The following is a 26,303-nucleotide window of genomic DNA, read 5'->3' as shown; positions in this document are numbered from 1 at the left end:
GTATCAAAGTGCAGCCATCAAATAGGTAGTCTAAAGCTATGCTTTCATGAATCTGTTTTTGTGGTGGATTATTGTATCACAGTCGTACCTTGGATGGACAAAGATGACAGTGATGGTTTATGAACTGTGTATTTTAATGGGATATGAAGAAATGACAGACCATGAGGATTGATTTTTTTTCCGCCACAACTATGGCACTGCAAGAGTGTGGAGATGGGTAACTTCTGTGATGCCATTACCGGTGGTGGTTGAGTCCTGATCGACTGCAAATTCTGCGGTCCCACAAAAATAAATGCATGAAAACGAGAGTTTATTCTGAGATTTCAAAAACCAAAAGTTTTTTAAAAATGGAAACCTGGATATCCTTTGAGATAGTCAAGAGTAGGCAGCAAGGAGTACTAAATTGGGACTTCCCCTATACCCATTCCTTATCACTGTGTGACACCATACATCATTTCCCTCGCCAGCAGACTAAATGCCTTGAGAAAACATTAACAAAATTAACTGATTGCAGTTCAAAGAAAACAAGTGAAGAGCAAAGGACAAAAAAATAATATGCGCTACATTCCATTCAACATTCGTCTTTGAAACATTAATTGCTTGGATCTTGAAAGTTATGCTGGAGTACGGTAGGAATTACAAAAAGTGGGCACTTTGCATTTAGAAGGCAAAGACCTAAACTTCAGCATATATATTATGCTCAAAAAACATATGAATGGAAGAAGGTAAGATTCTTGAACAAGCAAGCAGGAGGGATGAGCCTGTGTGAGTGGGAAGGTTGAAAATCAGGTGTGCACTTCAATTGGGCACCTAGACTACTGTCATGCAGTAGCTGGTGGGGTTCAAAGAGTACCTAGATGTTAAATACTATTAACAATAATAAAGAAGTAATAAACAAGATATGAACTATTGTAGCATTTAAAACTTAAATTTCTATTTTTGTCACGTGGATCAGTTTATTAATTAGTTCTACAGTTTGTTTCCACATTGACAGAAACATTTCACGTTTTACTGCAAATGTACATTCAAACTCAACTTTTATGTCAACCATGGCAACTGCAAGTCAGCTGTTCAATGAAATGAATCTGTTTATTCATGTGTACAGAAATGTTGCTCTACTTTCATTTCTGCAATAAAACTTGTGTATGGATTATCTTACACTCAGAAAACATCGCTACCATCCATGTAAATTCCACTTCATAGACAACACAAGAACATCTACCATGCCAATGTATGCGTAAACATTTTTACAGTGAAAAATGTTTAAAACTTGAAAGCGTTTCAATTGGATGCTAAATTCTCAACCTATATGCATTTTATAACCTCAAACCATTGTTGCTCTATGTTTTTGGTTTGGATGTTAAACTAATGCAGTCACCTGGATCAACTGGTAAAAATTATCATCAATATTATTATAGTAAGGCAGCACATACTACAAAAATCATAGAAGGACAAAATTTTAAGATATATTACTAAGAACTTCCTGGTTGATACCCTAAGGACATCACATAAAATACCCATAGTGATGGCTACACTAGCCTAAAACTCCAAAGTTGCAGGTATTAGCAAAGGAGAGATTATAAAATCACCATCTGCGATAAAAACACTTGGTCAAAATGATTTGAGTTTTCATAATTATGAATACTCATTATATCAAGATTGCCCCCCACACGGAGTATAAGAGGACATCAGTTCATACGATCTGCAACTCATCTTTTCAAAAAACTTTGATAAATGAGATGCAAAGTGAATTTCTGTTAAATTATTGATAAGTAACATCTCATTCTTATCTCTAAAGTAAAGTCTAATCCATGATAAAATTCAATAATATCAGTAAAATCTTAGAAAATAAAGAATACCATATTAAATACAAGAATCTAAAACTTATCATATAGTTAAACTTATGCAAAAGACTCATGGCTGTGAATAATAATGTATATCAAATTTGCACTAACAAAAAAAACACATGAACACGCAAAAAAGAAAAGAAACTCATACGTTTTTGAATTTATCGTGGTCAAGCCACCTTCCTCAAGGAAGAGAAGGAAGGTTTCTTCTCAATATGACACCCCCACAATATGTGTGTGTGCATATAAATATATTTATAAATATATATATATACATATATATTTATAAATATATATATATTTATAAATATATATATATATAAAATATCTTCGAAATGGAACGCTCTTCGGCGGCACACAAATATATAAAAACAAAGATGTAGATTTTTAGAATATAGAGACACAAAGAAAGGACACTCACAATTTGATTCTGAAGACGACAGCTGTGCTGTCGAAACGTAAAATAACAAATTGTGAGTGTCCTTTCTTTGTGTCTCTATATTCTAAAAATCTACATCTGTGTTTTTATATATTTGTGTGTATATATATATATATATATATATATATATATATATATATATATATATATATATATATATATATATATATATATATATATATATATATATACACATACATATATATATATATATATATATATATATATATACACACACACACACATACTTATTGTGGGGGTGTCATGACAGAGTAAGTGACCTGTTTGATATGCAAAAGGTTCATCTACTGATTAAAATAAATGAAAAGTCTGTCATAATTTTCCAACTAAAAGCATTACTTCCAATGTATTTTGACATCTTAGCATCACCCTCAGGTACATGGTATTAGGCTATATGAGAAGTCAAAAATAGCTACTTATGATAATTTTGCACCTTGATCACACTTATGATTAGATACTCCTCATTTTTGCAATGAAAAATAATATGCAAGCTTACCTGGTCATGACGGTTTGCCTGTCTGGTCTAACATCGAGGAGAACTTTTTGTATCTGTGGCTCAAAACCCAAATCTAACATCCTGTCGGCCTCATCCAATACAAGGTATGAAACAGATGTAACGTTTACCACACCTGAAAAAGGAATGATAAAATTAACAATAAAACAAACAAACAATAAAATCAATCCAACAGAAGTAGATTAAAGATCATTTACCTGCTTGAATTAGGTCATTCAGTCGCCCAGGTGTGGCTATGATTATTTCAACTCCCTTATTTACAATGTTCATTTGTTCTGATCTATTTCCACCACCATAAACACACACACTGCAACACAAATAATCAGATTTTGTACAATACAAGACAATGAGGCATCACAAATTATGTAAAGAAGCATGGGTAAAAATTCTGATTTTGAGAATGGATTCTAGATTCCAAGTAATAAAAGGATAAAACTAAACACTTGCACATTAGGCAGCATTTCACAGCATGTTTTTAAGAAAAAGCAAAACAAATACGAGCACTGAAGGTGATCATATACATGCATACAGCAACATCATGCCTTACCAATGGATATCTCGATAGCTGTATTTCTTAACTTCTTTTTCAATTTGCAGGGCCAATTCTCTCGTGGGCGCCATCACCAAAACATTGGGTCCTCCCCTCTCACTCCGTGGTATGGGCTGATTGTCAATGTGAATGAGAGCTGGCAAGAGGAATGCTAATGTTTTCCCTGGGTAAGGAAAAAAACACAATAAAAAAATGTGAGTTGTGTGGTGTTTGTCACAAAAGTAAGGTGTGGCCATATTCGGGCATAGTATTATTAACTCAACTGATGAGCCTGTGAAGGAAGAAAAAACTGTTGAACGTGCAGTGTGTTTCCATGAAACTCTGGTGGTGTTGCTTGAGCTCATCTCTATCTAACGATCACCACTGGGGATTTTTCATGCATTTATTAAAAAACTGGACCAACTCTTTTGTTCCTTATATGCAAACAACCAGATACTCGTGTTGAACGGTGACCTCAACTGTAATCTCTTAGTTGACTCCCCTCACAGATCCAAATTATTAAATTTGTTACGGCATGGAATGTTTTAATAATAATCCTACTTGAGTCCCTCCCACATCCGCCACCTTAATTGATTATACTGAAACTAATCTCAACCAAGAAAAAGTAATGTGACCTAGGAATATCAGACCATAGTAAGGTGAAAATAAGTATTGATATGAATGAAGATCTTACCGATGAAGAGCGTATATGATAACACTTACCTTAGGCGGTCTTTTACACATGGAAATATGCAGCACCTTCTGCTCTTTCTACAGTCCCAAAACTGGAACAAAGTCTATGACTCCAAGTCAGTAGACGAAGGTTTCAATTACCGTATTTTCCCATTGATAACGTGCACCCAGAACTTTGTAGTTATCATGAATTTGTATAGATACCGCGAGCCCAGGGTTTCATAGTTATCTTGAACGTGTATAGATGCCGTGCAGAAACATACATATGCACGTGAAAATGTTATATAGTGTGTGTAACAATACGACTGTTTGGATTTTTTCAATTTTCATTGCATAATGTGCATCATCATTTTTCCGATTATCTGAACGTTTTTGCAGAGATAACACGCACGTTATTGATGGGATGGGATCGTCCTTTCATTCAATTTTCATACACAATTTGGAAGAGTGTTTTCCAATAACACATCAGAAATTATTTCATAGAACAAAATGTAAGCCATGGCTAACTGATGAGATCCGTTACTACTTGGCTATCCTTAAAAAACACTCTCTCCAGTAAAAATTCTAACAATCATGAACAAAGGAATTATTCTATTAGGAATTTCAAAAGCACTACCATAAGCTAATGTTTGCCAAGCCCTGTTCTGAAGCCAATCTAAAAACTATTATCTTTTCACTCGGAAACAAATCCAGGACTGGCCCAGATGAAATTCCTAGTAAAGTTGTTCATCACTGTTTTGAAGCCATAAATGCATCCCTTTTATTTTTAACTAATAATCTTTGATGCAAGGGATTTTCCCATCTCAATTAAAAGAATCAAAAGTAGTGCCCATGCATAAAGACTGTGGCTGTATTAATGATTTAAACAACTACAGACCAAGAGCCATCCAAAATACATTTGCTAAAATATTTGAAAAAGCCATGTATATGCAAATAGCATCTTATCTCGAAAAATCTTCCTACTTTCCAAATCTCAGCATAGATTTAGATCTGAAAGGTCTCCCACAACTGCCTTATGTCATGCAATGGACAACATACTTAATTCATTAGATGCTAAATGCAAAACTCTTGGAATGTTTTTTGACTTGTCATAGGCTTTTGATAATGTAAACCACAATTAACTAATAATTTAACTCAATAGAATAGGAATTAGAGGAATTCCGCTACATTGGATGAAGTCCCATATTCTCAATTGCACTCAGAAGTTAGTGTTGTCAGAAGATGGGTTAAAATATTCATCCAGAGTATACCAAGTTTACAAAGGCATTCCACAAGGCCCTTGGGCCACGCCTCTTTCTGATATACATCGATGACCTACCTAACTGCTTACAGAATAATGATGGAATAATACCAGTGTTGTATGCTGACGACACTAATGTAATAATATCAACACAAACATTTCCCAGCCTAGTGGAAAAATTAAAGGCAGTCACACTTGCAATAAATAAGGTGCACCTTATAGACTTAAATATAAATAAAAGTAAAATAGTATAAGAGGTCTGTTCAAAAAGTAACGCGAATTTTGAATTTTTGCGGGTTACATACACTTGATTTTTGATTTTTTTTTGGTGTTATGTTGGCACTTACGTCTCTCATTTATGCCGAAAAGGTCGGCCATTTTGAATGTTTAGTTAATAGTTGACAGCTGTTTTGCTTGGACGTATTTTGGCTTATCTGAGATTTTTGCTTGCGCCGAAAAATGGATCAAAGAATCTGTCTCAAATTTTGCAAGAAAAATGAATTTAAGTTCGCGGATGCATTCCGAATGTTGACTGTGGCATATGGAGAAGCTACCTTGGCCCAAAGAAACATTTATCGGTGGTACAAAATGTTCTCAGAGGGCCAAGAAGATGTGAACAATGAACAGCGTGCCGGATGTACGAGCACCTCAACAACAGACGAAAACATTGATGAAGTGAAGAAAATAGTATCGGCTAATCGCAGAATCACCATTAGAGAAGTTACTCAGGACCTAAACTTATCGATTGGCTCGTGCCATTCAATTTTCACCAATGATTTGGAAATGACATGGGTCACCGGAAAATTTATACCATAATTGCTCAATTTCGACCAAAAACAGCGACACAATAACATTGCTAATGAGGTGTTGGACTCTGTCGGCGACGACCAATATTTGCTCCAGAGGGTCATAACTGGTGACGAATCATGGGTTTATGGTTATGACGTGGATACTAAAGCTCAATCATCCCAATGGATGCTGCAGCACGTGCCAAGACCGAAAAAAGTGTGCCCCAAGTTCAGTCGAATGTGAAAGTTTTGCCTACAGTTTTCTTCGATTGCCAGGGCGTGGTGCATCATGAGTTCTTAACACAGGGTAAAACAGTATATAAGGAATATTACCTGCAAGTTATGTGCAATTTGCACAAAGCAATCTTCCACAAACGCCCGGATTTGTGGAAGAACAAAAATTGGCTTTTGCACCATGACAACACCCATGCTCACACATCGTTACTTGTGTGCAAATGTTTGGCCAAAAACAACACACCAATGATGCCGCAGCCACCGTATTCCACAGATCTGGCCCCCAGTGACTTTTTCTTGTTCCCGAAACTGACGAGGCCCATGAAAGGATGATGCTACGCTACGATTGACAAGATGAAGACTATCGATGGTGGAGCTGACCACGATCACAAAAAATGTTTTTTTGAAGTGCTTCGAGGATTGAAAAAAACGTTGGCACAAGTGTATGATATCTAATGGGGATTACTTTGAAGGGGACAAAATGGATATTCATGAATAAATAAATAATTTTTTAAAAAACACAAAAGTCATGATACTTTTTGAACAGACCTCTTATGTTCTTCACACGCAATAAGAATGTGACAGATAATCTGCTGGTAAAAATTAATGACCAATCAATTGAGCATGTGGCTGCTTGTAAATTTTTAGGTATTTCTCTGTGTGCAAATATTTCATCAAGGCATATTTTCCATGAATTAAATTTTCTACCAGTCCTGTGCATCTACATTATGTTTTTAATTCTGTACCTAAAAAATAACATTGGCAACTATTCTATTAACTCTGACTAACACCAACATAGCACCAGAGGAAGGCACAACATCCATTATGGGAACATAAGAACTAAAGCATTGAAATTAGGACCCAATGAAATGGGCATCAGATTATATAACAAATTACCCAAAAGTATAAAAGATACTAAGGGAACAACTGCATTCAGGCATAAATTAAAAAGATATCTACAACATAATATGTTCTACTCAGTTGGCGAATATCTCAACAATATTCCTGACCAATAAGTTCATACTCTCAGTTTATAGTAATTGTTGTAGTCTAGTTCATATTAATGATCAATGATTTTTCTGAATGGGTATCTCATGTGCATGTGGAAGTCAATGTTCATGGGTTTGTGTAAAATATTATGCAACTGCGAGCACCATTTTTTGGGTATTTTAATTCAGCCTGTAACTTTACTCCCTTTTGACGTGCCTTATATCATGTACATACACCACCCACCTGGTATTTTGTATTATGATCTCTGGGCAAGTTAAAAGTAATAATAATAATGGTGCATCTTATGGGCTGGTAAATGCAGCATGTGTCGACCACACACAGACACACATAGCATGCATAAACTAAATATTGCATGATCTTTTCCATAGAGTGCTTACAAAATATTTACAAATAAAGCACATTGCCACTTATCCACAGTAAATGAGGGGAAGATACTGAAGGACAATCGAAAATTATAGATGAATTGAGACAAGTTAACTCCAGGCTATTATGGTCATTTGGTGGGTGGTATAATTGCATGCCAGAGAACAGAGTTGACTGAGCAAAGAATAGAGATGGAAAAGACTCCATGGGGTTACATATGTAAAATCCCAGGTGAAGATGTTTTACTCTAAATCTGGGCAAATTTGATCCCCATATAGTCCATATTAGTGAGGATTCACTGAAGTAACATTATATTCATTGTTTTAAGCACATTATAGGAAAAGAGATTTATGTGAGACGATACTGCATACACCTAAACCAATTAACATGAAGTCAAAGGTAGCACACATGATTAATTCACTCACCTGTGCCAGTTTGTGCAATTCCAATTAAATCATGGCCCTTGAGAAGCACTGGCCATGCCTGACACTGAATTGGAGAGGGTTTCTCAAAGCCTGCCTTACGTATTTCTCCAAGGATCTCTGGAAAGGGAGCGAAACACTCCTCAAAAGTCCTTATAGGGTTAGGAATCCCCTCTGTACCACTCTTAAATACATAGGAAACTACTATGTTGTTGTTATTTTTTCTGAAATGAAGAAATATAAATGATAAAATATTCCTTTCTTCTATTGCTTAGAATTGTACTTGCATAATCATAAATAATTCCACGCAAAGTTTTCAAAATAAATTATAACAATGCAGTCCTGTGACAAGTAGTAGTAGTATTTAGGGGAGGCGACACACAGCAAAAGTGATTTGCACCATTTGGGATGGATTGGAAAGAAAGGGTGGAGAGATAACCGGCATCGGGGTTAGCCTACTCTTGTCGAAAGGTACCAGGGGTTGAAATAAAGCATGGTGTGATAGTTTAGTGAGCAGACATGAGCATTACAATAAATCTGCTTTTTAGTGGAATAGTGCATCACTTTTAACTCTTCATTACTATTGGCTTTACTAATTGTTCAATATATAAAAACAACAGAATAAATTGACCAAATTTGCATTAATAATTAAAAAAACATTTATGCAGTACATTATTAGAGTAATACATTTTTTGCCGGTTTGAGCATGAATGCTTACTATCCACATTAACCTGTATTTGGTGCATCAGTAACTACATAAATTTTACACAGTTAATCATGCCATTAATAGAATGTCTGAAGCCCCTCATAAGAGAGGCAATTAGCGAGCTTCCACTTCTGGCAGGCTATTTTTATGTTCTTAACTAATATGAAGCGGGTCGCGGTAGTCCAGTGGGTAGAGCGTTGGACTGCTGACCGGAGGGTCCCAGGTTCGATTCCCGGGCAAGGCACTCTGGGCACCTGCAGCTCCACCCAAGCTATTTTTCGGGTACCAGGTCTGGGAAATCATAACCGGCACAGGGAAAGGAACTGGCCCCCCTACCCTGATGTGTGAATTTTCACACACCGTATAGGGCTTAGTACTGGGTGATCTCTACCAACACCTACTAAACCGACCTTACGGTTGATTACTGTGTTTATGGTTTTTCAACTAATATGAAATGAGTACACTACATGACATTATTCCCAAATCTAATCGAAGATTAAAAATGAAGATAGCTCAGCTACACTTTTAAAAAAGGATAGAAAAGGAAAACAGTGGAAAATTCCACGGCTGTCACAGAATATTCCTAACGCTAGAATACAAATTTATCATTTTATTCATGATGGCATTTTACTACCATGATACAACTTCACCGTCCAATTTCTGATCAAACACATAATGCAATCAAGACTTTTTTAATGCATTAGAAATTAGTGTGATGAACTAGGAAATTTGATTAAAATTATGACTCAGCCTGTCTTTGTAAAATAGTTGACAAGATTTTAAACGTATTCCATTATAGTGGATCAAGGTGAGCAACCTAAAACAATCTTTCCCAGTAATTTTTCCGTATTACTTGATGTGAGTGACCCTCACCACAAGAAAAGTAACCAGAATACCACAGAGATCTAGATTCAACGAAAGAGCTGCAGGACCTCTCTTCAAAAGAGATATGTGATTTACCACCAAGGACCCATTCAAACAGAGAACGCAAATTTTTATAAAATGATTTCAAGACTTGTGGGTAATAATGAGGATATTCAAAAGGCACTGCCAATAGTGAGGACTTTGAAGATACATGATGCTAAGAGAGAGACTGGCTTAATTAAGAAATTGAGTCACTAGTTACAAACATAAAGAGCAAAAAACAGTACCTGCTTAGGGTTGTTAAAGACAACAGAAGGAAATTTCCATATTTTATTAACATTGGCTTCATAAAACGGTTTCAGCAAGAGCTGCCCAATGTTCAATTATATACCATTGTTCAGAGTAACATTGTTGAATCTTTCCAGGTATGTAATATTTCATTACTACATTTCGCATTTTCACTTTAAGAGCACAATATATTAAACACAACCAAAATCTGTTCCAAAGCTTTGAGGACCTAATTTTTTCCCCTCACACAAACCGCATTATATGAAAGTAGAATTTGATTAGATAAGGTAGACTGCCTCCAAATGTTGTCTGATCAAACTAAAATTTTAAGTGAATTGCTATTTCATGGAATGTTTTACTTTACAATTTCACATCCTGTAAGACTTTTTGTTTTGGGATGCACCCTAGTGTAAAGGGTAGGATGTTACAGTACTAAATCAATAAATACATTTTCAATAAAATTTAATCACTAAATAGGGATTTTCAGAAAATTAGAATACCTGAATTCGGCAACTTCCTCTTTGGTCATGTTAGCCACAGCTGGATCCTCTTGATAAAAGTCTTTGATCATTTTTGGGCATTTACTCAACCTCTCCTTCTGTGCTTCCTCCTGCAATGGGCAAAGTAAATGACATGATGGTTTTGTATTTGAGCGAAAAAGAGTCAATTTATCATCCATTTATACCATCAAGAATGATTTCTTAAACTGTATTCCCTCAATTCTTCAACAAAATTTGAGTATACCGAGTCCTGAGGCATAAATTGTTGCATATTTAAATATTTTGAAAATTACAGGGAGACAACATTGAAAAATAAAAAAAGTTTCACTGCTTATTTCTATTCCATTCCGAGAACTTTTCTAATTACCCCAGTATAAATGCCTTAGCAGGAAAGTTGGGGTGGTAAGTAAAAGAACAAATGATGCAGACTGGTGGAAGGTTATAATGCAAAATTCCTGTAACACGTCCTACACCTAAAACGAGCCTCTTATTTTCTCATGGCAATGAGAAAAGTTTTTTATTTTCCTCATGGAAATGGAGATGCAAATTATGCATGAAAAATTACAGCATATCAAAACTATGTCATTTCAAAGAGCAAGAACAAAAACTCAAGGTAAGTAGATGTCAGCTGAAACTTCAGGAAAGCCCAAATAACAAACTATTGATGCACCATTTAATCCAACAACAAAACTGCAGGGACATTGTTTAAAACCAAATTTTATGTTCAATTGGAGAATGAAAAGTAAAATTACTGTAGGACCATAACTTCTGATACCCTTCCCGCAAAGGGAACTGATGGCTGAAATATCACTCTGTGATCAATACAAAGTTGAATTAGAAGAACAATTATTAAAACACTCTACCAAAAATATCAAACACAAACAATTTAAACAAATAAGCACTTGTAAAGTATTTAGTCATATTTCATAATCTGCTTGAACAGATTGGGGTGAGGGATATACTGCCATATGCAAGGGGACAACATTTTAACACATTATTATCACAGATAAATATAATTATTACTAAAAATGATTTCTTAAGGGTCTGGTTCAAACTTCAGATGCACTGACAGCTTATATCTTGACAGTAACCCAAATTTTCCAAGTAAAAGACCATACTCCTTCAAAAGTTTTACTCCCCCACCACACAGTTTAAATCTGCATCACTAAATGAATTTTTGGGTAGACCTGTACCACAAGCTTTAAATTCATCTATACTGGTCAGGGATTTTCAACTTACATGAGAAATATTTACTTTGTCCCAATCTATTACGAAATCTCCTTCACTGTCTTCAATTATGTACTCATTTTTTTTGGTTTCGACATTATTATTACTACTTTTGTATCCACCTGAGCCACGATTATAGAATTTTTCAGTCAATTCTGTAATTAAAGTTTTAGCTTTTTCCATGGCTTCTTCTGATCCCATTAGCTGAACGTTAGTGGTTTCACCATAGTCTTCCTCTGATGCTTGTAAAATCTACAATGAAAAAAGAGAGTCAACACATATTAGGGAATTATGAAATTTGTGAAGGAGACCTTGTTTCTCACAGAATAATTAACACACCATCTACCTAGTAAAAATTAGATTTATAAAAAATGCTTCATGTATAAATATTATTCTTTGAGTCCAATTTTACCTGCTCAGTTAATAAACTATACGCCCCAAATGAAATACGTATGTAAATAATAAATACAGTGAATACAAAAAGGAAGTTAATGGAATGAATGCTATAGAAAAAAGAATGATAAAAACATTGACAACACTAAAATGATTACACTCACTCTCTTAGCTGAGATAATATTGCAAAGATATTACTTGAAAAATAGTATATGTTTTGCAAAAACTACTAAGAAAAATAAGATGCAATGTCAATGCATAAACTATATTGACAAAGGACTTACCATATACACATTAAATTATGAAATAAATACAGGGTATTATCAATATATTGAACAGTCAGAAATAAATTAAATAGAACACAAAAGCTGACCATCTATATTTGATTAACTGTTGACAATGACACATGTTTTTGGGAAAATAGAGCATTCTTACACTTCTTAGACTTCTGTACAATTTGCGGCAAGAATGAAAAATTTACAGAGACTATTAATGCACCTTCAAGGCTTTTCTCCAATCTATACATGTTCATAAAAGAAAGCACCAGAAGGGCCAGGATTTATGAAATTGATGAGAGATGATATTTGCATTAACAGTAATCCATATAACATCTCAATTGGGAATAAAATATCTAATAAATCCAGGATATGAACCCGGATCACAATAATGCCAATAAACTTCACTTTTAAGCCATAAACACTGAAATACCACCAATCTTACTTGGCTTATACACATGCTCATAGAATAGCACAGGCTTTCAATTATAAAAATGAATGGTAGCAGCCATCAGAGAAAGCTACAGGCTGTCAAGGATATCTAAGCCATTTAGAGGAGATATAACATTTTTTGGTCAGCGGAATTATATCAAGTAGATGAAGCACAGGAGCATTGACATAACATTCTTTATTACAAAAACGTTAGGGGGAGGGAGGTCACAGTTCTTGCTCAGTGACTGATCAATGCACTTAAGTACCTTTGCATGGCCATCAAATAAGAATTGAAATGCCACATATAACTTCACCACCATTAGGGTAGTGGGTTTATTAAATTAAAGTTAAATGTCCTGATTAAACATTACTGCAAGATATGAAGCCCACCCGTTATATGCATTTCATTATCACTCGCCATCAATCCCAAGGTTATTAGGACTCAGCTCTCCATTCAATTCCTTTGGATTGCCTCCTCACTTCTACACATCTCTCTTTGCTCCTCCCCATAATCTTCTGTTCACATTTTACATGTTACTCATCAGACCGTTTTGTCTTAAAATGTCCCATTGTCAACCCTACTTTTTTCAATTATCATTATTACAGTATATACAAAAGTACTCACTTCTTCCCTTCATTACATCCTGCATGCCTATCATATTTTTTCACGCGGATCTTTCAGATCACCAAATTTCCAGGGATAATGGTGTGCACGGTCATCTTATCAATGCCAATTCGATCTGCGATCATGCAGACACATAACCAACAGTCTGGATTCAGCACTTCACACAAATGTTGCCCTTTGTCGCCAGTTCTTGACGTTGACTGCCATCCGGCGAGCAGCTCGTCCTCCACACACTCTAGCCATCTTTGAAGAGCTTGTGCCACTTAAAAACTGCAGCTTGGGGCATGTTTTCTTCCGTGAAAACTGGGTGAAGCTTACTCAACACCTCCACACCCGATTTCCCCAGTCCAACACTAAATTTGATGGCACACCACTGTTCAATCTTTCGCTGCATTTTGTGCCTGCACCAAGTCACTCGACAAGGGTCCACTAAAAACATGATCTAGCCTGAACGAACACTCGCAGGCGATTAGCACTTGGTGCATGTTGAAGGTTAGACCTCCCACCACCGAGCCTGAGTGGTGCGAGTCCGCAGTGATGTACAGTCATGGCAGGGAAAACTTGTCCCCAAACTTTTTATACAAACCTTGTATTCTCATCCATGCCTCACTGCACAGACTTATTTGCCCTGTGTGACTTGGGTTATCTTTTCTTTCCCGATTCACCCGTTGCTGTTTCTGCTTTTAAAATTATGCAAATCACTGTTTGTAGCTTTAAACTTCCCAGAATATCTGCATAGCCTTCTCTTCTTCTGCCAGATACTATAATCTTGATTTTTTCCAGTTAATTATCCTGTGGTGCTTTTTGAGTACCTTTGAATAACCTCCAAGTTAACTAAGTTTTCTTCAGACTCTCTCTCTACCATTACAGCTATTTCATTGGCAAAAATGTCCCTATTAGACCTTTTTTACCGCTTCACAGAATATAAAGATCCAATAGCACTCCATTTGTACTTCTCAACAATTGTCCTGCCCATAGTATCATACTGATCCCCAATTTGGTCCTCCTCATCCCCAACTAATCTTAATCCCTCGATTGCATCTCTCATTTCCATACCAAAATAGTCAAACACCAAGTCCCACATTTCCGCGATATGTCCTATAATGCCATTCTGTCTTCTTTATCCATTTCTAATCCCCAAAACCGCAGACTTAAAGCTGATTTGAAACTCCTCCACAACACCCAAAACTCGACTATTGATTGCCCTGAACTATTCTCTCTCTATTCAACTTCAGGATACCAACTCAATCCTCCCGCACCCACTCCCTACTCTATCTCCCTATTCCTAGGATATCTCTCACCAAGCGCTCACCTTTATTTTGCCTCTCCTCCCTTCTAAATTCACTCCCTCACACTGTCGATCCTTTTAATTTATCATGCAACAATTTCAACACCCAAGCTGTATCCCACCTTTCAAAAAATTAAATTTCTCCCCGGTCCATGTTCGGTTCTTGTTGTTTATTGTTATGCTGTTATTGTCTTTTGTCCTCTCATGTTTGTTATATTTTACACCATACATTGGCGCTACTGCTGTATGTGAATAACGTTTTAAAATAAATAAATAAGACACAGAAGTACTCTTCCTCTTTACAGATCTCACACCAACATTTCCATTATCTCCATGAATGACAATGCCAAAACTTTTCTTTTAATTTCCATTGACTTTCTTGATGCAGACATTAAAGTGAATGGCTGAAGTTGCACATAACTACATTTAAACAACTCTTAAAACAAAGACAAATACCTTGATTGAGGCTCCACTTTCATCCTGAAGCTCTCTGATCTTTGATCCTCCTTTGCCGATGATTTTTCCAACGTCGCATGACTGCACTGAAATTATTACAGGCTTTCCACTGTCAGACTCCTTGGAGCCAGTGCCTTCATTGTTTGAACTACGCCAGTTCTGGCTGCCACCGCTGGAGTTCCCAAAGCGATTGTCACGTCTTGAGCCTCCTTGGTCACTGTTCCGGGTGTTGCTCCGCCAGTGACCTGACCAGCTTCCAGAATCTCCTCCTCGGCCACCTCTGCGACCACCTCTACCCCCTCTGCCACGGTCATTATATTGAGACTGGTGCCCAGGATGGCTGTGCGAAGTCTGAGGATCCTTACTGTTACTAGCATGATAGCTCTGCACAGGTGTTGAATTTGGGTTATCCCAATTTTCCTCAACAGCGTACATCTTCGATCTTTCCTGTAATATAAAAATGTAGTTAAGCGGAATTCATGCATTATTGCTGAAAAAATAGGCATTTAGGGAGTAGCCACTAAAGATATTCCTTCAGTAATGGAATATTGAATAATTTTTATTTTTTATACTAATTTTTAAGAAGTGTTTTATATGAAGACAGTAAGGCTTTACTGCTGCATTATTTTTTCGCTTTTGTATCTCCTCATTTCAATCATAAGAAGGAAGAAGTCGATAGGGCATACGATCAGTCATGAGGACAGAATGTGTTGCTGCATGAAAATTTTTGATAGTGATGGGGGATGGGAATGTGATGGTAGGCGAAGGACGAGACAGACGGTGATGAGGAGGAGGACTACAGTTTAGGTACGAGGAATGATCACGGGGAGAATGCAATAGAATTCTGCTGCAGACAGGGGTTAGTCATTACCAACACTTGGCTTAGACACCACAAAAGGAATAGGTATACATGGAAAATGCCAGGTGACTCAGACGGGCATCAGTAAGTTATATTATGATTAGGCACAGATTTAGGAACACCATTCTAAATTCATAGTTTTCTGGGAGTGGATGCGGACTCTTATCACAATTCAGTGCTCATGAAGTCTAGCGTCCGATTCCAAAAGATAAGGCAAGATGGGTTACAAAATGGAATTTAGAAGCATTAACTGAATTCAGAAGGAAGGGGTATCAGCAGGCTGTACAGAAAATTGTGAGTGAGGGAAAAGAGCGGAGTACTATCGAGGAAATGTGGAAATATATCAAAAAAGGAATATCAAAAGCCACAAAAGAAACTATACGAACTAGGAAAGGAACCAGGAAACCATTGATCACGGAAGAAATGATTACAAAGATAATTGAGAGAAGCAAATGGAAGAATGTAAACACAAGAGTTAGGCAGACGTAAGTACAAAGAGTTAAATAATAAATTAAGGTGGGTAACAAATTATGCAGAAGAACCATGGTAGAATACGCAGTGAGGAGATATGGAAAGTCTGCAGAGGAAGGGTGAAATTGGTGCACTGTACAGCAAAGTTAAATCTTTATCGGGAAGTAAGAAAGGGAGATCAACAATAGCAGTTAGAGATAAGGCAGGTAAGGTAATAGTTGATGCAGGAAAGATCCTAGAGAGATGGAAGGAATATATAGAAGAAATGTATAGTAAAGAGCTTAGACCAACAAAGTTAGACATAGAAAAGGAACATGACGTAGAGGAAGATAGCTTAGTTTCAGGCATACTCGACAATGAGATAGATGAAAGGCCGTGGGGGTTCACCACATTCCTGCAGAACTACTAAAAATTTAGGAAAATGTGGGAGGAAAAGTCTATATGCACTGATTCGTAGCATCTATGAGGAAGGAATCTGGCCGGCAGACTTTGTTAGAACAGTGTTAGTTCCTATTCCGAAAAAGGTAAAGGCCACGTCATGTGAGGACCAAAGGACAATAAGTTTGATATCCCACGCAACTAAAGTTGTTCTCAAGATCATCAACAAAAGGATAGAGAGTAGGGCAAATGATTACTTAGGGGATGATCAGTTTGGGTTTAGGAAGGGGAGAGGTACGCGTGATGCCATTGTAGTAATGAGATTACTAATTGAGAGGAATATAGAATACAATCAGGACATATTTGCCTGTTTCGTAGATTTCGAAAAAGCATTTACTAGAGTAAATTGGGAAAAACTAATGAGTATATTGAAGAAAATAGGAATAGATTGGAGGGACATGAGGCTAATCCGCAACCTGTACACATCTCAGACTGCTCAGGTTGTGAGTGAGGAACGGGGAGTCGGGATGGGTAGTTTTAGGAAGAGGTGTAAGGCAGGGTTGCCCATTATCACCGTTGCTGTTCAGCCTGTATGTAGAGGAAATGATTAAAGAGGCATGGGAAGAACTGGGGGTAGGAATGAAAGTGGGCGGGGAATTCGTAAAATCAGTTAGGTTTGCTAATGACCAAGCTTTAGTTCGTCAGTCAGCCAAGGCATTGCAAGCATTGCTGAGTGAATTAGAAATTCAGTGCAATAGATATGGGATGGGAATCAATATAAATAAAACAATAAATATGTTAAGCGATTTTCCAGAGTGAGAAAGGCTAAGGTTAACATTAAAATAGGATGGCAAAAACTAAGAGCAGGTGGAACAGTTTACGTAACTCGGAAGTTTGGACCAAAATGGTCAAAGTAGTAGTGATATAAGGAGAAGAATTGCACTAGGCAAAGAAGCTTTCACAAGGAAGAGGGAATTAATGACAGGGATATTGAGAAAGGATGTTAAAAAAAGGCTTGCGAAAACTTTGATATGGAGCATACTTATGTACTATATGTACAGGATGATAGAAGTAGATTAGAGGCTTTTGAAGTGTGGGTGTGGAGAAGGATAGAGAAGGTGAAATGGACTGAAAGGAAAGCAAATAAGTAAGCGCTAGCTATGGTGGGCGAGGAGTGGGAATTGTCGGGAGAAGTCATAAGGAGGCAGGAAAAATGAATGAAGGTTGTATTGATCAGTAGTGAGCAGTGGGATGTCGAAGACTGTGATAGAGAGGAGAATGTTACGCAAATGTGGAAGGGACAGGAATATGATAGGTATGTTGGAAACGAAGAAGGAAGTACACAGGGACGAAGGGGGCATTGTTGTACAGTATGATGTTGGGCTGTTTTTTGTAAGGAGAAACAAAATATTTATTTGGTAGTTGTGTCTGTCCAAAACACCTACCTGAACCGGTAGATTACCTAATAACAAAAACTTCCTGGGAAACCAAAGGCGGCACAGGTAAAGGATCTGCCCCCATACCCTGATATGTGAATTTCAGACACTGTTGGGCACAGTATTGGGTTTACTCGGTTCACCCAATTGATTGGGTTTGCTGGGACTTGAGGTGGCTGGGTTACATCCTCACCTGCAAACCCAGTGGTTGTGGGTTCTATTCCCACCTAGGTTGGTTTTCCTCCATTTTGGACTTGGATGTTTGTACAAGCCCAAATGTAATGTTGAGGGTGGGGTGAAAGAGGGGACTATAAGGTCTCAACCTTGCCCAATGAAGTTGCCAAATAAATAAAATTGGAAAAATACTATCACCTACCTACTGCATTTATTGTTTTAATCTTTACACTGCCATAATACATTACCTAATGTTTAGTAAGTCTAGAAAGGTAAGGTCAAGTATGTCTGAAAGTCTATGGCAGATGGCCCAATACCTGGCAATCAGAGATCTGATCAATTATCTCCAAACCAACATAACAATGGCAAAGGTCTGATTTATTATAGGCCAATTCATTTACCTCAGTCTTCAAAAGCCATAGAGCTAAAACTTTGCTCATACAATTGTATCATTTCCTACAATTACAAATAATTACTCAGCTAAAAATCAATAGTTTTGATAAATTCATAGAGAGTGAGAAATGCCACAACAGTTAACTTTAGGGGAATGACCCACCGATTTACACAAAAATACAAGATTTGCATTGAAAAAATCATTCCAATGCAAGAGGATGTTTAAACCCTGGTCAAGGATGAATGGCACTAAAGCAGTGAAATTCTCATATTTGATAACATATTAGATAAATCAAAATCCAAGGATAAGATAAAGTTAAAATCTTATTGATTATATTCACACAAAGTACAAAAAAGACATATTTAGCTCCAAAATATTGGAGCTAATATTGGATTCAGGTCCTGAAGATAATAACATGGAAACTTAGATCATGGTAATAAATCCTAATTAATTGGAACTATAAATGTATTTTTTTTTCCTCCATTACTCTACTTAAATAGACACCTTCCATGAAGAACACATGATTTTGAGTGAGGAGTTTGCTTCATTATGATGTCCTAATAAATTCAAAATCCTATTGAAATGTTTAGCTAACAGCAATAAGAATTAGAATATTAGGTGCTAGGTAGAAGTTAGGACAGGATTGTCCATTTTCACCCATATATTTTCAACGTCGGCCAGGAGGAAGTGGTAACAGAGGAATGGGAAGGGCTGGAGATAGAAATGGAAGTGATGTACTCCAAATCAGATTTGTGGATAACAGAGCTCAAGTTAGCCTATCTAGAGAAGTTCTCAAGATAAGGAAGACTACGCTAATCACAAAGACTGCCAGTCATAACCTAGTGCAGGTAAAAAATCTCACTTCTTAAAAATTTTTTAGATGAAGATGAGCAAAGTAGAATGAAATTAAAGAATAACAATCACGCTGGATAATGACATGTTCCCGTGAGGAGGGAAATGATGACAGGGAACTTAAGTAAAGATATAAAGAAAAGATTATTGTATAATGATAAATAAACCACATGCTTGTCTGGTTTAAAAAATGGTCAGTGAGACAAGAGCTTGGATGATTGACAGATGTCGGTGCAGACAAGAATGGGAAAAATAACATGGACAGAAAACAAAGCAAATGGAGAAGTGCTAAACATGGTCGAGAAAAAAAGACGCTATGGGGAGAAATTCAAAGAAGGCAGAAAAAGTGTATGCAGGGCATATTGAGAGGTGATGGAGTACTGCATAATGTGTTAGATGGGAGAGTTTTAAATATGCAAGGTAGAGGAACCATTCGTCTATCTGCCATCTGAGGCAATGCCAGATGTGGGATGGAAAACCATATACAAGTCATGTAGGACTATTAGTATTGTGTTAATCTATATATAAAAAGACTGCAGGACTAAATTACTTATTGGAACTTCAATACGAGTCCAGTTGCACAAATGAGTGCAACAGAGATAGAAGCAGAATGGAAAGTGACAGTAAGGGGAGTCAGACAGGGATCTCAATTATCATCAAAGCTTTTTATCCTATACAATGTCGTATATAAGGAAATAAGAGGAATGGTTTTAGTTTAGAAGCAGAAATAGTGATTTTCAAAACTAGTATGTCTTGGCTAAACATTAATATGGCCAAAGAAAGAATGGGCAAGAGGGAATGGTTCACCAATGTGACTAGTTTTGATTTAAAATGGATATACTTTGGACACTAGGAGAGGAATGTCATTGGTAAAAGAAGGTAAATAGGTAAAAGAAGAATTTGCAAACAATAGTGAAGGAAGGCAAGCTTAGCAGACAAGAAGAAAAGTTTGGCAAAGATTTTAATATAGGGCAATGGGATTGCATGCTGTATTGATCAGAAAATTGGCATATAACACAAGAATATAATGATAACAGGCTTTCAAGATGAGGGTAAGAAGAATGGTGAAAACAAGTTGGAGGGGAAGATTTAATTAAAGTTTTATGCATGATCATAAAAGAGGTAGTCACTGGTAGTAGTTTAATGAAGGCTCAAAAACATTGACTGGAAGATATTGAGATGCAGTCAGAAGACGAAACCCATAAGAGAAGAGATAATATTTGGTTAATGTTAAAAAGGCTAGATAAGGCATTTTTGAATAGTATGAAGGCAAATTACAGTATTGATGGAGGAAGTTAACAACGCTGTATGATAGTTTTTAGGGGTGATGATGGGATTAGGGATAATGACTTTAAAACCTTGTTTTGGATAAAAGAGGAAAACTATAAATTGGGGACATATGAAATATGAAGAGAGAAAAATAATAAAACTACTCATACACATAAATGGAAACATTAATAATTTTAAGAATCGCAGCTGAAACCGATGACAAAACTCAAATCTAACGACAATTTATTTACTTTGAACGAATTCTTCACCGTAAGTTATATTTTTAAACTGTACAACACCATAAAAAAATATTTTTCATGAATATCGAAGAAAGCGAAACTTGATAAAAATGTACTAAAAAATTTGAATGACGAGACATTTTAAAATTATCTACGACTATTTGTGATGATATAGTACTGAGAGATACGCATGTAGAAACAATTTGCAAACAAGAAAAGTAACAAGATTTCACAGGTGACCACGGTAGGTGCAGCATTTATATTTATAAATGGATACTGCCTTGACGAATTACGAAAAACAAGCATCTTTTAGTCTCTCTTCCATTGCAAAGCCGTGATAATGACGAAAGATTCTTTATCGCATAAGAGATTTATCCAGTATGAAGTCCATAAATGTTTTCACCCGTATACTGAACAACTTAATGATCAAAATTACAAGCATAAAAATGGTGGCAGATAATTCCGCATCCAAATGGAAACTAGACAATTTCCAAAAACAAACGAACGCACTAACGCCTGGAAGCCGGAAATTTTATCCGTTCAATACTATGTCCCGTCCGACTAAGAGACGTTTGTAAACTTAAAAACTTTGGATACTACACCCTTACACCAAATACGGTATGCGTCAATGCGATTTAAATACCCAGTCATCTGTAAAACATAAGTACGAATATCGCAAACATTTCTAGGGTGTCCCGGTCGCTAGGAAATTTAATATGAAGAACGTGACAATACAGGGAATACTTACTGTAATTCGGAATATAAGCTTGTCCACTGAGGTACAATATATATCAACTCAATTTTAGCCTATACACTTTTCACCAAATTCATGCTTGTCGCAGTCTGATACCTTTAACTACGAATTGCAGGATATTTTCAAAGTTCATTTGTCCTGTTGCTGCCTACATCGTTGCCACCCGGACAAGCGGTTGATTTGAATTGTACCTGAATTAAACAAATAAAATTAAAGCGTGGTCAAAATATGAACCACCCTACTTTAATTTTTAGAGTTTTCATATAATTTATCATCTTTATCAGGTTACATTTATAAAATCAACTCTCTTTCTTTTGTTTAGCAAAACATTTTATTTTAAAGGTCCAGCAATAATAATTCATGGCTGACCAATTTTTCAAAACTTTTATCATTCAAACTTTATATCGCATTGTTCAATTTTATTTGAAATTCAATATCATAGATTTTATCTACATAAAATTACTAAAAATTGGGAAAAATAATAAATTAAAATGTAGCTTCTGAAGAAGTTCTTCATAAAGTGGTCATGTTGGCAGCAGATTGCATCGCGCACATTTTGGTACTAGTTGCTCGCCAGGCGATCGCCTTCGGAATTGAATGTTGCATTAGCTGTTTCTTTGCATGTCCAATTGATTATTATTGTGAATAAGTGGTGATAAAGTCATAAAGCGACGCTGCGTGTGTCGGCCTTTTCCGAAGATTGCTGTCACTTAAAAAAATCAACAATGTCGGAGACTTTCTGTGATGTGACCGAAGCAACATACGAGCTTGTTCAGAAGTTTCGATCTAAAGAAATGCCTCTATCCGATATAGTAAGAGAGATAAATGAGCACATTTCAAAATATTCTGCTTGTGCTGGAATTGAGGATTTTAGTGGAGGTGAATATTATTGAAATTGCTGTCTCTTGTTGAAATTCGATGACGTTACTTGTTATTTACTAAAATATTCGCTCCTCTTTCAGACCTAGAGTGGTTTAATGTTAGCCGGCCCCTCTCTCTCAAGGAGGATCTCAAAGGAAAAGTTGTTTTACTCGACTTCTTTACGTATTGTTGTATTAATTGCTTACATATTCTCCCAGACCTGAAACAGCTTGAAATGGAGAATACTGTTGAAGAGGGTCTTGTCGTGGTATGTATCGGAATGTTAAATTCACATTCACAGTTAACTACCTCTTGTGTAATTGCCTGAGTTACATAATGTCGCGGGTATAGTTTTTCATCCATTTTCCTTCCCCCGTTCTCTGTAATTTTTCTTCATGGCAGTTAATCTTTCCGGTACAACAATGGCACCACTTGTAATTGAAATAGTGGACAAAGGTAGTTTCATATGCCTTCTTGTATGTAGACCTCTATATATCTCAGTTGAGTAATGCGTATGTATGTGCTCGCTGTTATTTAGAAAGCTCAGCCTCCTCTTAGAGCATTAGTGTTGTGAAAATCTTTGGTTTTTTGCGATTTGCATTCTCATTTTATTATGTATGAGTGACGTTAGTCAGTACTCGTTGGTTTCAAGAAAATGCTGTAGGAGGAGACGTTTCGTATTACATTTATTAATGATATAAAATGGGAGGAATATATTGACCAAATAGTTGCAAAACTATTTGGAAATGTACACTCTGAAATGCAAATTTTTAAGAAAAGCATTTGTGGAATGGGGTATCTAAAAATACAGAAAAACATTTTATAAAGTTTACACCCAGGTGGGAGGCCTGCGCTCCACTGGTCACAAAAACTTAGGTTACCAAAGAATGCGGCTCACTTCATGCTTGGTAGGCATAAGAGGTATGATACTGTGGAAAAGAATGAAGGCCTGAAACGAGAAATACCCTAGAAATTACCACTAATATTGACCACTGTATTAGAAATTACAGTGGTCAAATCTGCCAACGTAATGTAGTGCCTTAATAATTTCGTTGGTGTCACAAGAAAACTCGGTTGTCATGTGCCATTCTTAAAATCTAAGGTGTTCCTGCTCTCTTCGAGGAGCCAGAGCCTGTCAACCTGATTCCACAAATATAGCCATTATGCTTACTCTCTTCTCATAGTATTTATTAACGAACCTAGCAGATTTTCTTGAACATTATCCAATTCTTTAGTTGACATTTTCTTCTATGTTCCAAAATACTTGCTTCCTATGTATTTCAAATGTGGTGTGATCAAAGCATTTTAACACCTCTCTCTAACATTTTCCTCGATCTGTCCAATGAAACCTAGTTCTTGTAGAGGGGTTTCTCCTTATTTTTTGGTTCCAGTCTTTTTTCTTCTTTTTACTAATCTCTTTAAGTTGTATCATTATCCTTAGTCACTCGAAGTCATATCTCTTACTCATAGCACTTTTCCTCTGCTACTTCCATGATCTTTCTGTCATTTAATTTTCCTTCTGTGCTGTTCTCTTTTCCTATGTCCGGTTTTTAGCGGATGACCTCTGTAAATCTTTCTCTTGTGTTTTTCTACCAGATTTAAATAATTAAGTAATACAACTATAAGTTTTCTAAATATATCACTAGTGTCATTATATACTGCGTATAAAATCAATTGGACTTGTCAGTAAAAATAATTGTAATATTTTATGATATTAATATGTTGAAACCATAAGTACAGAGAAGAAAGAAAGAAGTATGCTGGTCTGCATCAGAATTTTCCTTTATTTTATAGGTTGGTGTACATAGTGCTAAATTTGATAATGAAAAAGATTCAGCTAATTTATTATCTGCACTTCAGAGATATGAAATAAACCATCCAGTTGTAAATGATTCTAATGCAGTAATGTGGAATCAGCTTGGGATTTCATGTTGGCCTTCGATTGTAATTCTAGGTGAGTAGTTAATGCAGCATTTAAGTTGATGTGTAAAGTGTGACCATTGTATTGACCAGTGTATTTAGACCATTAGTGTTCTCATCTTTGGCACAAATTGTTCAAGCTTGAATTCTGTTAGTGGCTGGATAATTTATGTATGTAGTTGTATTCTACAGTGACCAGTGTATTTAGACCATTAGTGTTCTCATCTTTGGCACAAATTGTTCAAGCTTGAATTCTGTTAGTGGCTGGATAATTTATGTATGTAGTTGTATTCTTTATTCACTGTTATTTTATGGAGATTCTGTACCCGATAAGCAAGGTCTGTCCGGAAGGTTTCCACCCAGGCAACATTTTGAGAAAAATAGCCCATCTAGAGCAATGAGGTCTTTGGCCACTTTTATCCCAGAGTCTCTTCAACTTTTCAAAAAAATTGGCAAAATTATTTTTTGGAATGGTCATCAGCTGCCTCGCCGCATTCATCTTTATCTCGTCAACGTCAAGAATTGCGTGCTGAAGTTGCAGGGGGATTTGCTCCCAGCCACAAAAGATAACCCAGGTTTTCTAAAAAGGTCATAAAAGGGGTCATGGGCCTATGGCAATGACCTGAAATCAAAAGCCCAGTCTTCCCAACAGTTGGTTGACTAGATAAAGGAGAACGCGATGAGGCAGCTGGTGACCATTCTGGAGAAGGACTTTGCCGATTGTTTTGAAAAGTTGAAGAGACGCTTTGATGAATGTGTGAGGTCCCAAAGAAGTAATTCAAATGGGACTAAGGCCTCATCATTCTAGGTAGGCTATTTTCCTCAAAATATTGCATGGCTGGATACTTTCTTGAGAAACCTTGTGCGTATATATAAGACTATAAAAATTTGAGTTTTGATTCAATTGCAACTCAACTGCAACTTAAATGAGTTCATTTGAAATTTAGTATGTCAATTCAATTTATTATGTCTAAATATATATAAAGCTGATAAATTTCAATTTCAGATAAATGCCAGGTATAAATGATACCTGTACATTGCCTGTCCTTACTGGTAGGGATTATACCCAAAAGTTATTGGTTGGTCCTAGTCAGTGAAATAGGCCCACAGAATTTAATTCTAGTACAACCATTTTTCTGATTATGCCATAATTAGGTAGAAAATATTGTACAAAACCCTAAGTCATACATATGTATGACTTACAACGCCTGGTGCACTGGGGTTTGTTACATGGTTTTTGGGGGGTCTGTGATAGGCTTGTTTGGGGGTAGCGGATGATAACAGTCGTAGGAATGGGGGGCCAAAATTCTCCTCCTTGTGAAAGAGGGGTAAGGAAAAATTAAATTGTAAAATTGGGGCTGGTTTACATGGCTTTTTTTCTCTTTCCACTCCTTCCAATCCCCTCTACTCCTTTTACCATTTCACCATTGACACTTTTTTTCTCTTGACCACCCCAGGCCTGCATTCATATTTCACCTTCCATCATTCATCATCTCCAAGAAAATTATCCCCCTCCTTCATTTCATCAAGAACTCTCTTTT

General features: G+C 36.4%; 2 protein-coding genes across 2 annotated transcripts in view; one reads left to right on the top strand and one right to left on the bottom strand.

The window, feature by feature from the left end:
* Positions 1-22,081, bottom strand: part of LOC139694849 (probable ATP-dependent RNA helicase DDX43) — a 41,346-nt gene extending 19,265 nt beyond the window's left edge. Inside the window, exons 1-8 of the mRNA XM_071593374.1 lie at positions 21,976-22,081; positions 15,156-15,602; positions 11,699-11,938; positions 10,460-10,569; positions 8,105-8,325; positions 3,369-3,534; positions 3,019-3,128; positions 2,804-2,936 (exon numbers count right to left, since the gene is read on the bottom strand). Coding sequence (XP_071449475.1) covers positions 2,804-2,936; positions 3,019-3,128; positions 3,369-3,534; positions 8,105-8,325; positions 10,460-10,569; positions 11,699-11,938; positions 15,156-15,590 — 1,415 coding nt within the window. The 5' untranslated portion in view covers positions 15,591-15,602; positions 21,976-22,081. The remainder of the gene's footprint in view (positions 1-2,803; positions 2,937-3,018; positions 3,129-3,368; positions 3,535-8,104; positions 8,326-10,459; positions 10,570-11,698; positions 11,939-15,155; positions 15,603-21,975) is intronic.
* Positions 22,082-22,570: 489 nt separating this feature from the next.
* The window catches only part of LOC139694853 (NHL repeat-containing protein 2), a 36,295-nt gene continuing 32,562 nt past the window's right edge, over positions 22,571-26,303 (top strand). The window contains exons 1-3 of the mRNA XM_071593377.1: positions 22,571-22,860; positions 22,944-23,110; positions 24,637-24,796. Of these exons, the coding sequence (XP_071449478.1) occupies positions 22,707-22,860; positions 22,944-23,110; positions 24,637-24,796 (481 nt within the window). The 5' untranslated portion in view covers positions 22,571-22,706. The remainder of the gene's footprint in view (positions 22,861-22,943; positions 23,111-24,636; positions 24,797-26,303) is intronic.

Source organism: Hetaerina americana, unplaced genomic scaffold, assembly GCF_022747635.1.
Source record: "Hetaerina americana unplaced genomic scaffold, ioHetAmer1.1.p SCAF_57, whole genome shotgun sequence".
Lineage (NCBI taxonomy): Eukaryota > Metazoa > Arthropoda > Insecta > Odonata > Calopterygidae > Hetaerina > Hetaerina americana.
This window is presented reverse-complemented; position numbering and strand designations above follow the sequence as displayed.